The 16,158-nt window shown below is 42.4% G+C and overlaps 1 protein-coding gene and 1 pseudogene across 2 annotated transcripts; both read left to right on the top strand.

Annotated features, from left to right (window-relative positions):
* Nucleotides 1-3,662: 3,662 nt before the first annotated feature.
* On the top strand, nucleotides 3,663-7,597 carry LOC139467194 (uncharacterized; annotated as a pseudogene).
* Nucleotides 7,598-9,656: 2,059 nt separating this feature from the next.
* On the top strand, nucleotides 9,657-13,318 carry LOC139467192 (saxiphilin-like). 2 transcript variants are annotated; one of them, XM_071248912.1, is made up of 4 exons: nucleotides 9,657-9,860; nucleotides 11,366-11,513; nucleotides 12,204-12,332; nucleotides 13,197-13,318. In XM_071248912.1, exons 1-4 carry the CDS (start codon nucleotides 9,702-9,704, stop codon nucleotides 13,274-13,276), a joined length of 516 nt encoding a protein of 171 aa, XP_071105013.1. In that variant the 5' UTR covers nucleotides 9,657-9,701; the 3' UTR covers nucleotides 13,277-13,318. The 2 variants fall into 2 exon arrangements, with proteins under 2 accessions (XP_071105013.1, XP_071105014.1); XM_071248913.1 differs by lacking the exon at nucleotides 11,366-11,513 and adding an exon at nucleotides 10,764-10,899.
* The last annotated feature ends 2,840 nt before the right edge of the window (nucleotides 13,319-16,158 follow it).

Raw genomic sequence — 16,158 nt, 5'->3', positions numbered from 1 at the left:
CAACAAATACGTCAACTGCAGTTCGTTGGAGCACTTTTCGACACCGATCTCGGTAAGATGTTCGTCCCTCCCGACAGATGGATAAAGATACAACGACTTGTACCATTAACACTCAGACACTCGCTACATCTACGACAAAGGCAGCAGTTGCTTGGTCTAATGACGTCGGCACAAGCCCTCACCCAGAGAGGTCGACTACAACTACGGCTAATTCAGCGCTTCCTAACACTGTGTCTTCATAAGGACGATTCCTTACATGCACACATATATGCTCTCTGCCTCATGGCATTCATTCACCTGATGAAGGAGTAAGCATATACTCCGAAACGTTGTATTCATCATAATAAAGAAGTTGACATCCATAAATTCTCTTCCTTATGTGAATCACTTCTAAATGCCTTTCAAAGAACTGAATCTTCAGATCGACGATTGTCGGTTCCCGATTCAGCACCCATTGCTCCTGTACGGCCATCTACAATGGCGGTTATCCAAAACGAACGTCTGCTCGGGAGTTCCCCCGGAAGCCTTCCTACCGACACACAACTTGTTCGTGGATGAGTCGACAGTGGGGTGGGGAGCGCACCTGCAGTATCAACAAACTTCAGGACGTTAGTCAGCAATAGAATCGACCCTTCATATCAACAATCTCAACAATCTCGAATTCAAGGCGGTCATTCTAGCGATCTCTCATTGGGTACTTCGATCATCTTACCTGATGATACAGTCCGACAACGCCTCAGTCGTATTGTATATCAACAAGACGGGGTCGACCCAGTCAACTTCCATGTTGGCTCTGACGATGGACTTTTATCAACTGCATTGGGAATCAACTCCCGAGCTCGACACATTCCGGGAATACACACTGTCATAGACTCCTTGTCCCGCCCGGATCGACCATCCTCGACAGAATGGCGTCTACACCAAAATACCTTCGAGGAGATTTGGCACCTCCACCGCCGCCCAGAGGTCGACTTGTTCACCACCAGGTTCAACACACATCTCCCCAGATTCCTCACTCCATTTCCGGATCCAGAGGCGTGGGAGTGCGAGGCTCTGGCCATAGCATGGGAGAATCTCAACATCTACGGGTTTTCACTAACAACGCTTCTACCACGGCATCGACAGAACAGTTACAACTGATTCTGATCGCGCCTTACTAACCAGCTTGCGGTAGACCTCGCAAGGGGAAACTATTATCCACATCCCCTTGCGAAGAGATCTTCTCCATCAACCTCACTCCATCCATCGCTGGACACCCTACATCTATCGCCTGGCTCACTTACAGAAGTTCTTAGCCGCTGAAGGGTACTCAAGGTGAGTAGCGAACACCATCACTGAGGCTCATCGTAGTTCCACAAAAGCGTTGTACGATGATAAATGGAAAGCCTTCGAGGGATATTGCCGCGGTAAATGGATTGATACACCGACCACCGCCTCCCCTCAACAAGTTGCAGAATACCTCCAACACCTTCGCTCCACTCGGAAGTTGAAGGGCTCTACATTATCTACATATCTATCAGCTCTTAATTCAGTCATCGCTACCACAACGGGCGTACAGATAGCTGTAGTCCCCGAACTCCAAGCGCTTCTCCGCACTTATAAACTCGCCGACCAGTCGTCCAGATTTCGTCCACCCAAATGGGATTTGAACGTGATATTACGACAATTGACGACGTCAGCAGAATATGAACCCTTGGCAGAAAAAAAACAACTTTGAACAGATCACACTCAAGACAGTCTTTCTTCTGGCCCTTGCTCCTGCTGCGAGGGTCAGCGAGATACAGGCCTTGTATGTAAACAGGATTCGCTTCGAGAGGCACAACCATGGCAAGGTGCATCTGGGTCTGCGATGGGATTTCATGGCAAAGAACCACATTCCCGGTCAACCCGACAGGCTATTCATCATCCCGTCTGTGGCTTCGATTCTACATCCCGAGGATCGCGAGGACATATCACTGTGCTGTCATGGAAGAATGCTTCTGGAAGCCCGACATGGTCTTCGCCTCCCACTACTTACGAGATATCTCCGTAAGCGATATCCAAGGGCTACACCTCTTCGGTCCGCTAGTCCTGGCACAACAACTAACAACAGCCCGTCAACGCAGATAAGATGCGAGTACACTCACTGTAGTCGCGCAATCCTATCGTGTACAGCATGTATACATATAACTGAGAGCCACTCCCGTTTGTTTATTATTATTATTCGGGTTCCCAGAATGAGGCTTCAACGGAGAAGCACAAAAACCTCATCTGTAGAGACCGCAATAAAGTGTCATCATCACGAAGACGCCGCAAGGCGGGTATGTTTCGACGGTGTCCCAGTTCCATTATCAGCCCACCGCTGCCTTGAGCATGTGACGCAGTAATGGTTTGAAGATCCTCTTACGGATAGTGTCGATCGTTTCCTCATCTTGTCTTTGTATAATTCGATCCTTCGGTAGGATCGATGACTTCGACAAAGCATAAAATGGGATGCCAAACAAATAATACCCGCGTCTTAGAGCATACGGACAAGTTGGTTTGTAGAACTAATTGACTGGAGACCCTTTCCGAATTGGGTAGCTTGCCTAACTTAAAATCATGCGGTCGTCACAGTGTATGTTATACCCGAAGACAGTAGCTTAAGGCGTTTTCAAGATCACTCTATAGCAGTGATTCACCCATAGAAAACACGTGTATAATCTCCAGACGCGGATGTGTGACAGTCCCAGTATTGAAGCATGTTTCGCACCAGCTTTCTCGTGTACATCTCACAGTTACAGACGAATACAGACTAGGATAATCTGCCACCCACCGTCCAACCATGGGATAAATGCAAGGAGTTAGAAAGTATAAGTTTAAAAAATTGTAAATTTTAAAATAAATTGTATTTTGAGCTGTGGTCAAGCACCTGGCATAGTTCATTATGCTTATTAAATACTGTGGAACTATTTGCCATGTGATTTAATAAAAGCTACACCGTATTCATTTGTATTTTTGTGCTTATGATAGACATTAAGCTACAGTGCCCAATTAAATGGCACCCGTTGTCATAGGTCAACAGTTGGGTGATTTAATAAAGTTCAATTATTATTGATTATTGATGAGTTGTAAGGATCCTTATCGACAAATTATATGGTTCATTTGCACCACTATTAATAATCAAGTTGAAAGTCGAATGTCACAGAAAATGTAGTTTGATAAGATCAAAAATCACAGGAACATTATTTTTAATAAGGATATTGATCATAACAGGTTTCAGATGATCGTCTTTGATTCTTTATCTGGCAGTGGCTATCGTGTCTTGGTCACATGACGACAGTTCTACTCAGTCATTCAGTAGGCTGCAATAGGTCAAATCTTTGTTTTATCCTCGGACAATACACCCTTGCGGGTCAGATTTTCTCCAAGGAACCACTTTTACCATTATTCAAGCCACTTGAAAATAAGGAGAGGCAAGTAAGGGCATTACCCGCTTGGCTATCCATTATAATTGCACCATTCATGCAGAAAACCGAACCCGGGTCGAAGGAGAGACAAGTAGAGGCTTTATCCACTTAGCTACCCACCTCCCTTTATTAAACAATAAGATCATGACGCATCGGGGACAAGTCCGAGTCACGTGATTATGAAAACCAAACATCGCTACGACAGCGGCCTACTGTAGATAAGATTACCACCCAGCTCCAGTTCTGTTCTTTGTGACGATTCTGACAAGACGCCATGATCTGTTTTGCTGTTTTTGTGGTATTTTGGGGTGCAGCAAATGCCATTGTATGTATTCCTGAGTTGTGTGAAGGGGTGAAGCAAGTTCCCCTCAACTGTGCTGGTTCTGTCATCAAGGGAGGGGGATTCTGTGGCTGCAGTGATGTCTGTGCTAAGGTATACAAAGGATCTTTCACTCACTCACACTTTCATGTTTTCAATCTTCACTCTTTATTCTTGGTTGTGATGAGGTCAAAGGCCATTAGTACATTGTGTGGGGCGTGTTACAAACTTATACATTGTCTTAGTTTCATAGCTTGATAAATGAACATAGATAAATTTCTCATAGTTTCTGTACAATCAAATCTCATTAATTTACAAAATTTGTTACCATTTTGGTTGTGGTAGAAATATTTATTTAGGTATTTTGCTCTTAAACCATTATACACTGGACATACACATAAAAAGTGATATTCATCTTTAAAACAATCAGTTTTACAAATCTTTCAAAGTCTATGTTCTCTTGCAATACCTTTTTGTCACATACTAAGATGTACGCCATTTTAAATCTGCCCATGGCGCCTCACCACGTATTCGTTGTGAATTGTGCGAGTATTAACAATATTGTTACAGCTGCTATAAACTATCCAAATATTATCCATATACTACTTTCCTTGTCTTACTCTGGGGTCATGATATGATAATAATATTGACTGGTGTTCATTGTACGTCTTATTCCATTATCTCAAGGTCTATATAATTTTGTCTATAAAATATTGACCTAGATTCTATTTTGGGAAGTTTGCTCTCGGTGTCCTTTTCAAGATATCGCTGCGTAACATTGGCTCACTCACTCACTCTTAGAGGCTAACGTAAACTGACTCACTCACTCTTGGAAGCTTACGTAAACTAACTCCTTTCAAAGATATCGCTGTGTAATAGTGGCTCACTCACTCACTCACTCTTAGAGGCTAACGTAAACTGACCCCTTTCAAAGATATCACTGTGTAACAGTGGGTTACTCACTCATTCACCGTTGAAAGCTAACGTAAACTCACTCACTCACTTTTGGAGGCTAACGTAAACTCACTCACTCACTCAAGGCCACGTCAAAGAGTAGGTTGGGTGTTGGGATCTCCGTTTCAGTGTGCACGTGGTGTAGTGTGTGTCATGTCATCTCCAATGCGAATAAAGCCCTGCCGTATGTGCTTGTTAAATCCCTCACATCACTCAATCAGACAAAGTGATAAGTTGCCCGTGTGTCTTGTCAGCTATGCTTGGCCAACCCCAAACTACAAGAAGCTTTTATTTTAAATAAATTCAAAGAAATTGGTTGAAAGTTTGAAGGTTATGTAGTGAAACTACTTCTTTTTGGGGTAGGCAGGGGGTGGGATGAGTGGGTCAGGCATTGGGTCGGGGAGGGTGGGTGTGGTTTAAAGGATCGGTAGTGGTGGGTTGATGACAAGAAACACCAAGATCTTTGCCGTGTACTTATCCACCTGGTAGCTTTACATATGTCAATGGTGGTGTACTTGCATGGAGTGGTCAGCCTGACTCTGTGTCTCCCATGCTGTGTTACAGGTGGAGGGGGAGACGTGTCAGGCCACGTTGATGTTTGGGAGCCCTTCTATTGGCCAGTGTGATGCTGGCCTCCAGTGTAAGTCCGGGGACAACGGGATCATGAATGTCCTTGGCAGAGGAACATGTGTGAACACCACCAAAACCAAACGTATGCATGCTTGCTTGAGAGTATATGTGTATGTTTGTTGTGCTTATCTTTGTGTTAGTATTTGTATAATTTGTTTAGTTAGATGTTTAACTCTGCAACATTATTCCAGCTATATGCCAACGGCCTTTATAGAATCGGATTTGAGCAATCCAGTGATTGATATTGTGAACAACGTCCCACGCCGACCGATGACATGCATTCAGCCACGTCGACTCGTACGAGCAGGGCTAGGCTACTGGGGACATATTCTAATGCGGGTATTTGCACTTAGTGTAATGTATATAGGTTTGCATTATTGATGTAGTGTCATCTGTACACACGACCATAAACGTGTGCTGGATGAAATCACTGCCTGGTACCACAATTATCAACCCGACACTCTTATGAACGAATATATATACTATGGATGACCTTGATCTGGCCTTGATTTAAGCAGTTGTATAGTTATTGAATATAGTGTTGCTCTTTGTTTATGAATATTTTGATGAACCACTGTTTAGCTATATATTTATTGGACATGTTATACGCATTGTCTGTACTTTCATCTGAACAAATGGCAAATGATAATGAAGTGTTTTTGTTCTTCTTCCCCCGTGTCACAAGGCGTTTTAGATAGTGTATGTCAATGTTCGAGCCAGGTTTAGTGTTATGTTTGACAGTGGTTGTCAATGTTCGAGCCTGGTTTAGTGTTATGTTTGACAGTGTTTGTCAGTGTTCGAGCCTGGTTTAGTGTTGTGCTTGACAGTATTTGTCAATGTTCGAGCCTGGTTTAGTGTTGTGCTTGACAGTATTTGTCAATGTTCGAGCCTGGTTTAGTGTTGTGTTTGACAGTGTTTGTCAATGTTCGAGCCTGGTTTAGTGTTGTGTTTGACAGTGTTTGTCAATGTTCGAGCCTGGTTTAGTGTTGTGTTTGACAGTGTTTGTCAATGTTCGAAGCTGGTTTAGTGTTATGTTTGACAGTGTTTGTCAATGTCCGAGCCTGGTTTAGTGTTATCTGAAGCCATAACGTGACTTTCTAGGATCCACGAAGACCAAATGTCAGCAGATGAGGATGCGTCGTTGATGACCATGGTTATTTACGCCAGCAAGTGGACGCCAGACTGTAATGCCGATGGTAACTTCACACCCCAGCAGTGCGACTTCTCGGGTGAGACAATACTTGTAGTCAAAGATGGGATAGGTTCTCTCAAACTAATCCTAGCTGTGTTTCTCATTTAGACATTTATCTGACAACTCAAACTCGAATTGAAACGATTACAAGACTTTAACCCAAATATCTTCGTACCACTGAACGAATATCTAAAGTATAATTCGATTTGGGGATATGGCTAGTTCATTCGGGGATATTAGCTTTCTGTTGCCAATATGGGTGGAGATTAGCAAGATAGTAAACACCCACAGGGAGAACACTGCAACAATGATTTCACGTAATGAAGACATCGTTGTTAACGTAACAATGACCTCATTGTTGACGTAATATGTAATGACGTCACAGCCCATCATTGTTGAGATATGTGATAGTGCTTGTTCAATTCCACTAATTCCAGCGTAAATAATAATAAATATGACGAAACGCGCATGAACACTCACAGTCGGGAAATATGAGCCACATAAAACCCTTAGCAAAATCAGTATGACAGTATGACACACACACTCATGTAATAATCCCTGTGTATCCATGCACTGAAGGGACTAAGCTGTTATACAATGACCCACTGCTCCACTTATCTGCACAACACATTGTAATGTCAGACGACGTCTCTTAGTAACCAAGACAGTGTTGATGTATGTAGATGCCTAGTACCAAACTCAACGTTTATTTGGCTAGCTGGACAAGTTTCTCCAAAGACTGCGCTCAGAAAGAGCTTACGCATAACCATGTTACATTTATCGTTTTGACCTTCATCATGCATGTTCTCCTTGTCAAGACAGATGATATATCCAACAGTTAAGAACATGAAATTATGAATTATACAAAAAATAGTCATAATCATCAACCTCATCATCAGCATCATCATCCTCAACAAAGATACTAACCATTTCACCACGTGTTGCAGGTCACTGTTTCTGTGTGGACGCCATGGGAGTTATGCAAGGAAGCAAGGTCCTCGGGAAGGTCGACTGTCCCTCCAACTAACCTCACAGCCGTCGTGTACATTATAGGAATAAACATCTTATTACTAAGTTTTACTCACTTTCATACAGACATAACCGGGTTTAAATTCTTGTTCTGTAAGCTTATGTTCACCCTGTTCTTAAGCATCTTGGCATAAATCTGAGGGCGTATACGTTTCATTCATATACAGTATTCCTTATATAGAGCCTCCAGTCCCAGACCAGCACTGCTTGGACGTCTACATGTGTACAAAGGGAGTTAATCTCTGAATGATCTCGGTATAAGAATGGTCCGTTCCGGAGTAACAGCTGTTCTGTGTAAGCTAAACTTCACATAAGGGGAGAGGTTGCGCACGTGCATGACAATATGTCCATGACAACTTGTCATGGACATATTTTCATGCACGTGCGCAACCCTGCGTGAATCAATTAAGAATGGTCATGGAGACACATGTGACGAGAGGGTGAGTTTGGTTAACGCCTGTTTAAACTTGAGTTCACCGCGCGCAACGTCCGAAGTGGATGCAGATCTCAGACGTTTCCATTTTCATGAAACTCTTATATTTGTTGCTGAACAATCTAGACACATAGTTAGACCCCCAGAAGCAAAAGCGAATTGCGGCGCCTTTAGGTACTGGGCCCCCTATTTCCTCGGTCACATGTTAAGTCACGTGGATAGGAAACAATACAACAGGATCGCTTCATGGTTTTTTCCTCAAGTTTCAGAATTGTTTTGACAAATGTACAAATGATGGACTGTTCTGTGCGCCAAGATGGCCAAGCAAATCTGCGTTTAGACTCGGGAGGGATGTGTGTACATGTAGTCAAGTAACATAGATACAGTAACATTATTGAGACAGAAAAATCCCCGCCACAGTAACATCACAGGAACACTAGCATCATTGATACAGTAACATAGATACAGCAACATCAGAAATACAGTTACATCATAGATACAATAACATCATAGACACAGTAACATCACAGAAGCATCAACACCATTGATAAGTAACATCAAGAATAAAGCACCATCATATATACATTAGCATCAGATATGCAGTAAAAAAGCAGAAACAGTAACATCATAGAAAAACGAACACCACACGTGTAGGAACATCACTGACGAAGTAACATCACATTCACAGTTACATCACGTATGCAGTAACTTCTAGAATAAAGTAAGATCATACATCCATCAACAATATGATACAGTAACATCATAGTTTCATTAACATCATAGATACAGGACCATCATAAATACAGTAACTTCATGGATAGAGTAGTATTTGTCTGTTTGTTGTTTAATGGCACACTCAGCAATATTCCAGCTATATGACGGCGGTCTGTAAATAATCGAGTCTAGACTAGATAATTCAGTCATTGACCATGAGCATCGACCATGCAATTGGGATACGATGACATGCATCAACCATGTCAGCGACGCTGACCACTCGATCCCGTTAGTTAAAACAAGCATGTGTTTTTGAAGACCATTTCTAACCCGGACCTTCACGCGTTCCTAAATACAGTAACATAGATGCATTAACATCACAGATACCTACAGTACCACCTTGGAGAAACAATCAGGCAGGAAACAATCCTTCCAGCAAGTACATACACTTGGACATTCATTACGTGAGTGCTTTACAAATGACACAATCACTCAGCAGGCTGCGATAAGTCAAATGTTTGTTTTATCCGCGGAGAACACAACCCAAAACATGCGTCATGGCCAACCTGCGTCATTCAGGACAAGCCAAAGAACAAAGGTTATAGAAATGTGCAAGTGGGATCGAATCCCAAAACAGGATTCATGTATTTTTCTATATTACTTGAAGTAGAACAGTTGTATGTCACGCTTCTGTCAACAATATCACGACTGGCCGCAAAAATGATGTCCACGTGGGGAAATGAACTAGGGACTCTTAAGCTTGACGGGCGAACGCTTCATCTAGTTGGCTACCAATTAACATAGTACCATGCATGAGGAAAACCGAACCCGGGTCGAAGGAGAGACAAGTAGAGGCTTTACCCACTTAGCTACCGCCCTCCCTTTATTACACAGAAGTCACGTGACTGTGAAAACCAAACATCGCTACGACAGCGGCCTACTGTAGATAAGATTACCACCCAGCTCCAGTTCTGTTCTTTGTGACGATTCTGACAAGACGCCATGATCTGTTTTGCTGTTTTTGTGGTATTTTGGGGTGCAGCAAATGCCATTGTATGTATTCCTGAGTTGTGTGAAGGGGTGAAGCAAGTTCCCCTCAACTGTGCTGGTTCTGTCATCAAGGGAGGGGGATTCTGTGGCTGCAGTGATGTCTGTGCTAAGGTATACAAAGGATCTTTCACTCACTCACACTTTCATGTTTTCAATCTTCACTCTTTATTCTTGGTTGTGATGAGGTCAAAGGCCATTAGTACATTGTGTGGGGCGTGTTACAAACTTATACATTGTCTTAGTTTCATAGCTTGATAAATGAACATAGATAAATTTCTCATAGTTTCTGTACAATCAAATCTCATTAATTTACAAAATTTGTTACCATTTGAGTTGTGGTAGAAATATTTATTTAGGTATTTTGCTCTTAAATCATTATACACTGGACATACACATAAAAAGTGATATTCATCTTTAAACAATCAGTTTTACAAATCTTTCAAAGTCTATGTTCTCTTGCAATACCTTTTTGTCACATACTAAGATGTACGCCATTTTAAATCTGCCCATGGCGCCTCACCACGTATTCGTTGTGAATTGTGCGAGTATTAACAATATTGTTACAGCTGCTATAAACTATCCAAATATTATCCATATACTACTTTCCTTGTCTTACTCTGGGGTCATGATATGATAATAATATTGACTGGTGTTCATTGTACGTCTTATTCCATTATCTCAAAGTCTATATAATTTTGTGAATATGAAGTTTTGCCAGATTGGTAAACTAGTGGTAAGTGCGTTCGCTTATCTGGCAGAAAGCCAAGCTGAGACTCCAAATATTGACCTAGATTCTATTTTGGGAAGCCTGCTCTCGGTGTCCTTTTCAAGATACCACTTCCTTGGCTCACTCACTCACTCTTGGAAGCTTACGTAAACTAACTCCTTTCAAAGATATCGCTGTGTAACAGTGGCTCACTCACTCACTCACTCATTCACTCACTCTTGGAAGCTAACGTCAACTAACTCACTCACTCTTGGAAGCTAACGTAAACTCACTCACTCTACATCCAGATGGAGGGAGAGACGTGTCAGGCCAGGTATATGCACGGGATTATACCTGCCGGGTCATGTGACACAGGCTTGGTCTGCAAGGAGGGTCAAATGATGGCGTTTGGCGCGGGCACCTGTGTCAAGGCCACGTCAAAGAGTAGGTTGGGTGTTGGGATCTCCGTTTCACTGTGCACGTGGTGTAGTGTGTGTCATGTCAACCCCGATGCGAATACTGGCTCTGCCGTATGTGCTCGTTAAATCCCTCACATCACTCAATCAGACAAAGTGGTAAGTTGCCCGTGTGTCTTGTCGGCTATACTTGGCTAACCCCATTCGACAAGACGCTGTTATTGTAAATATATTCAAAGAAATTGGTTGAAAGTTTGAAGGTTGTGTAGTGAAACTACTTCTTTTTGGGGTAGGCAGGGGGTGGGATGAGTGGGTCAGGCATTGGGTCGGGGAGGGTGGGTGTGGTTTAAAGGATCGGTAGTGGTGGGTTGATGACAAGAAACACCAAGATCTTTGCCGTGTACTTATCCACCTGGTAGCTTTACATATGTCAATGGTGGTGTACTTGCATGGAGTGGTCAGCCTGACTCTGTGTCTCCCATGCTGTGTTACAGGTGGAGGGGGAGACGTGTCAGGCCACGTTGATGTTTGGGAGCCCTTCTATTGGCCAGTGTGATGCTGGCCTCCAGTGTAAGGCCGGGGACAACGGGATCATGAATGTCTTTGGCAGAGGAACATGTGTGAACACCACCAAAACCAAACGTATGCATGCTTGCTTGAGAGTATATGTGTATGTTTGTTGTGCTTACCTTTGTGTTAGTATTTGTTAAATTTGTTTTGTTTGTTGTTTAACTCGGCACTAAGCAATATTCTAGATATATGCCGACGGCCTTTAAATAATCGAATCTGGACAATCCAGTGATTGATATTGTGAGTAACGTCCCATGCCGTAAGGATGACATGCATTCAACCACGTCGCCCTGTACGACAAGGCTAGGCTACTGGGGACATATTCTGATGCGGGTATTTGCCTTAGTGTAATGTATATAGGTTTCAATATGTGTTGTGCTGTCATCTGTACACACGACCATAAACGTGTATCAGTTGAAATCACTGCCTGATACGAGAATTACTAACCTGACACTCTTATAAACGAATATATGTGCTATGCGTGACCTTAACCTGGCCAACGATTTCTTTTTTTACGCAGTTGTATAGTTATTGAAAATACTTTTGTTTTGTTCTATGTTTGTGACTATTCTGGTGGTATACTGTTTAGCTATTTTTTTTATAAGACATGTTATATGCATTTTCCGTATTTTCACCTGCAGACATAGCACCTGACCATGTAATGCTTTTGTTTTCCTTCCCCCAATCCATGTGGCGTCAGGCAGTGCTTGTCAATGTCTGACTCGGTTTAGTGTTATCTGAAGCCATAACGTGACTTTCTAGGATCCACGAAGACCAAATGTCAGCAGATGAGGATGTCGGCGATGATAACCATGATTGTTTACGCCAGCAAGTGGACTCCAAACTGTGACGCCGATGGTAACTTCACACCCCAGCAGTGCGACTTCTCGGGTGAGACAACGCTTGTAGTCTAAGATGGTATAGGTGCTCCCAAATGAGTCCCAGCTGTGTTTTCTCACGCAGTTCACCTGCTCAATGAAACACTATGTCTTGTGACTATGTGACAACACACACGTGTGATTATCTTGCGCCAGTATCAATTACGTGTAGTTTATTCCTTTGTTTCAACAAGGTATCGACAGCTTTGTCGAATTGAAACGATTAAAAGACTTTACCCTATGTTCGCGAGATGTGTTCTTCTAGTAGTAAATAATATATTCATTATACTGAATTTCCCAAACGCGTATGAAAAATACAACACACTACTGGCTGTCAGTCCGGAATATGAGACGCTGAACACCCTTCGCAACATCAGTAGAACACACACACTCATGTAATAATCCCTGTGTATCCATGCACTGAAGGGACTAAGCTGTTATACTATGACCCACTGCTCAACTTATCTGTACAACACATGGCAATGTCAGACGACGTCTCTCACTAACCAAGACAGTGTTGATGTATGTTGATGCCTAGTTTCCAACTAAACGTTCATTTGGCTAGCTGGACAAGTTTCACGTGCTGTGATTTATCAGCAAAGACTGCCCTCCTTAAGAGCTTAAGCATAACCATTAGTTATTCATTCATTATTCTGTTTTCACTGAAACAAGCACATGTTTTGACATTTGTCATGCGTTTTCTTCTTGCCAAACAGCAAAAATTGGTATACGGATGATATATAAAAGCAGGTACGAATATGAAAGTATAAATGTTACTAATAATAGTCATAATCATCCGCATCATCATCAACATCTTCAACATCTTCAACATCAGTGTCCTCAACAAAGATACTAACCATTTCACCACGTGTTGCAGGTCACTGTTTCTGTGTGGACGCCATGGGAGTTATGCAAGGAAGCAAGGTCCTCGGGAAGGTCGACTGTCCCTCCAACTAACCCTACAGTGTACAATGTAGGAATAAACATTTCATATTTGTATGTTTCATTTATCTTTTTTACAACCATAGCCGGGTTAAAAATCTTGTGGAAGAAAGTCAGCTCATGTTCACCTCCAAAAATATCGCCAGTAACAAAATCAATAACAGCACATCTGGTCTCAAGCATCTAGGCATAAACCCAAAGACGTATTCGTGTGATTCGTGTACTAAATTCTACTTATGGAGCTTACAACTCCGGTAGTTGAGACCACTCTATCCCAGACATCTAGCCTCTAGACCAGCACTGTTTGGGACATCTACATGTGTACACAGGGGTTTAACCGGGAACGCCTAAACCTGGTGGAATTCACTACAGGAGGGGTAAGGCCTTGATTAATAACCTTTCAGTGTATACAATTCATTTAAGGGGCGTGGTCGAGCGCATGCATGCATACAATATGTCTGACGAAGACCATAACAACCCTTCTTAAATCATCTTAGAATGATCATGGAGACAATGTGCTGAGAGACTATGAGAGTTAGGAGCCGGTTTGAACAGTAATTCAGTCATATCCCCGCTTTGAAGCATGATGCTGGAGGAACGTCCAAAGTGATGCAGGTCTTTACCATTTCGATGAAAGCCATGAGAATGAGTATGGTGCTGACAGATCTAGACATGAACTCAGGTCGAATCGGGTTTGAACCCAGAGGTTTCTGGCCTGCCTAAGGTAGGTAACTGTGTTCAGCAAACTGCGGCTGGGCCACCGTTGCCTCTGGACAGATATTACAGGGCATGTAAACCCATCATAGTAACAATGCAGGTTTTAATACTTTAGGGCAATCTTTATCAAAATGCTTGACCAAATTCAATTTGAAAAACGGAAATAGTGTAAAACAGACAATAAAAATGACAGGCGAATCGTTCCCCAAAACGAAAAACGGAATTTCCTTTAATGGGGATAAAACTGTTCCGTCTGACAGTGTCTGCTTGCTTCCACCTCGGATTATTACATCGCATCATGTGGCTTTTTCTGATTATCATGTCCACAACTTAGTTCAGCGTATGCCGTATTAGTAACAACAGTGAATATGCCCTCAAGTGTCCACTCAAAGAATTAATCCCGGCATTCATTGTGTGGAACAGGACCGAGGGCAGCAGATTTGTTTATGGTACCTAAACATGAGTTCAATCACAAAAAGTTAATTATATACATTACTTGTTATTTTGATGATTCACCATGTGAAGATCAATGGTCCTTTCATACACGTTTTATTTTTTAGGATAAAAAGAAACTTATAGTATCATAGAAAATCCCCCCCCCCCCCCCCACGCACACACACACACACACACACACACACACACACACACCACAAGCACGCACACACACACACGCACGCACACACTCACTGCTTACTTATCATATAATGTGTCAGAAGTATTTTTAGCGTGTGCCTGGCTATAGGCACTTAAATCAATATAGATTCTATTTTGAGAAGTCTTTTCTTTGAGTCATTCTCTTGAGACTTTTGAATAACAAGGGCATACATATACATTCACTCATTCACTTACTATTTCACTCATTCATTCACTTACTATTTCACTCATTCATTCAATCATAACAGTGACCATAAAGCAGCGTTTCAAATCTCACTCACTCACTCACTCTTGGTAGCTAACGTAAACTCACTCACTCACTGTTGGAGACTAATGTAAACTAACTCACTCACTCTTGGAAGCTAACGTAAACTCACTCACTCTACATCCAGATGGAGGGAGAGACGTGTCAGGCCAGGTATATGCACGGGATTATACCTGTCGGGTCATGTGACACAGGCTTGGTCTGCAAGGAGGGTCAAATGATGGCGTTTGGCGCGGGCACCTGTGTCAAGGCCACGTCAAAGAGTAGGTTGGGTGTTGGGATCTCCGTTTCATTGTGCACGTGGTGTAGTGTGTCATGTCAACCCCAATGCGAATAAAGCCTTGCCACATGTGATCGTAAATTCTCTCACATCACCTAGTCAGTTATTCCCATGGATGTCATAGAACCTACTTTGGGCTAACCCCATTCGAAAGCAAATTTCTTATATTTGAAATCATCTATATATTAAACTTGTATTTTCCGCATGCTTGCCGAGGGCGGGATAGGGGCTTGGTCGGAGTTGTTGGGAGAGGTTCAATCTCATTAAAATCAGATCTTAGTTCTCGCTACCGCTAAACAAAGATCCCATTAGGTGTCACGTCAGACCGACCTTGCGCGAACTTTGACCGACCAATGGAATGACCAATCAGAAGGCAGCTTTCTCGTGCTTTACGGCACTAATTTCAAATTGGTGACTACGCTTCGAAACATATTTCGACAAATTCTCGATTACAAATTTGAAACCTGAACAAAAGGACATTCTGGAATGGCTAATAGATGGTCTAGATTGTATGGATTCAGTCGTTAAACCCGTAACTATCTTTTGGAATATCCCGTGTTAATGTTTCTGAGGTTGTATGATTAGAAATCCCATTCTGACTGTCACTACATGATCTGGTAAGTGACGCTCTGATTGGTCGGATGAAAGTTCCTTCTGACGTGACCCCTAATGGGATGTCCTCAGATCTTTGTTTAGCGGTAGCGAGAACTAAGGTCTGATTTTAATGAGATTGGGAGAGGTTTGTAAGGCTGGCTTTGCAAACTATTCCTATCTTAGCTTTGTGTATAAAACTGAATATAGTTTTGTTTTGGACTACGATTATGTATATCTTGTTGCAACTAGCTAGCAACTTTAGCTATTTAATAGACATGGTCATACGTATATATATTTGTATATATTTACATCTGCACATTTGTCACTTGGTGATGAGGATGTATTGAGTCTCACAGGCCATGCTGACAGGGATTGGTAGTCCCAACA

The sequence above is a fragment of the Haliotis cracherodii genome, unplaced genomic scaffold, assembly GCF_022045235.1.
Source record: "Haliotis cracherodii isolate W230 unplaced genomic scaffold, xgHalCrac1.p SCAF_19, whole genome shotgun sequence".
In the NCBI taxonomy this organism is placed as follows: domain Eukaryota; kingdom Metazoa; phylum Mollusca; class Gastropoda; order Lepetellida; family Haliotidae; genus Haliotis; species Haliotis cracherodii.
The sequence above is the reverse complement of the archived record's forward strand: the minus strand, read 5'-3'. Positions and strand labels throughout refer to the sequence as shown.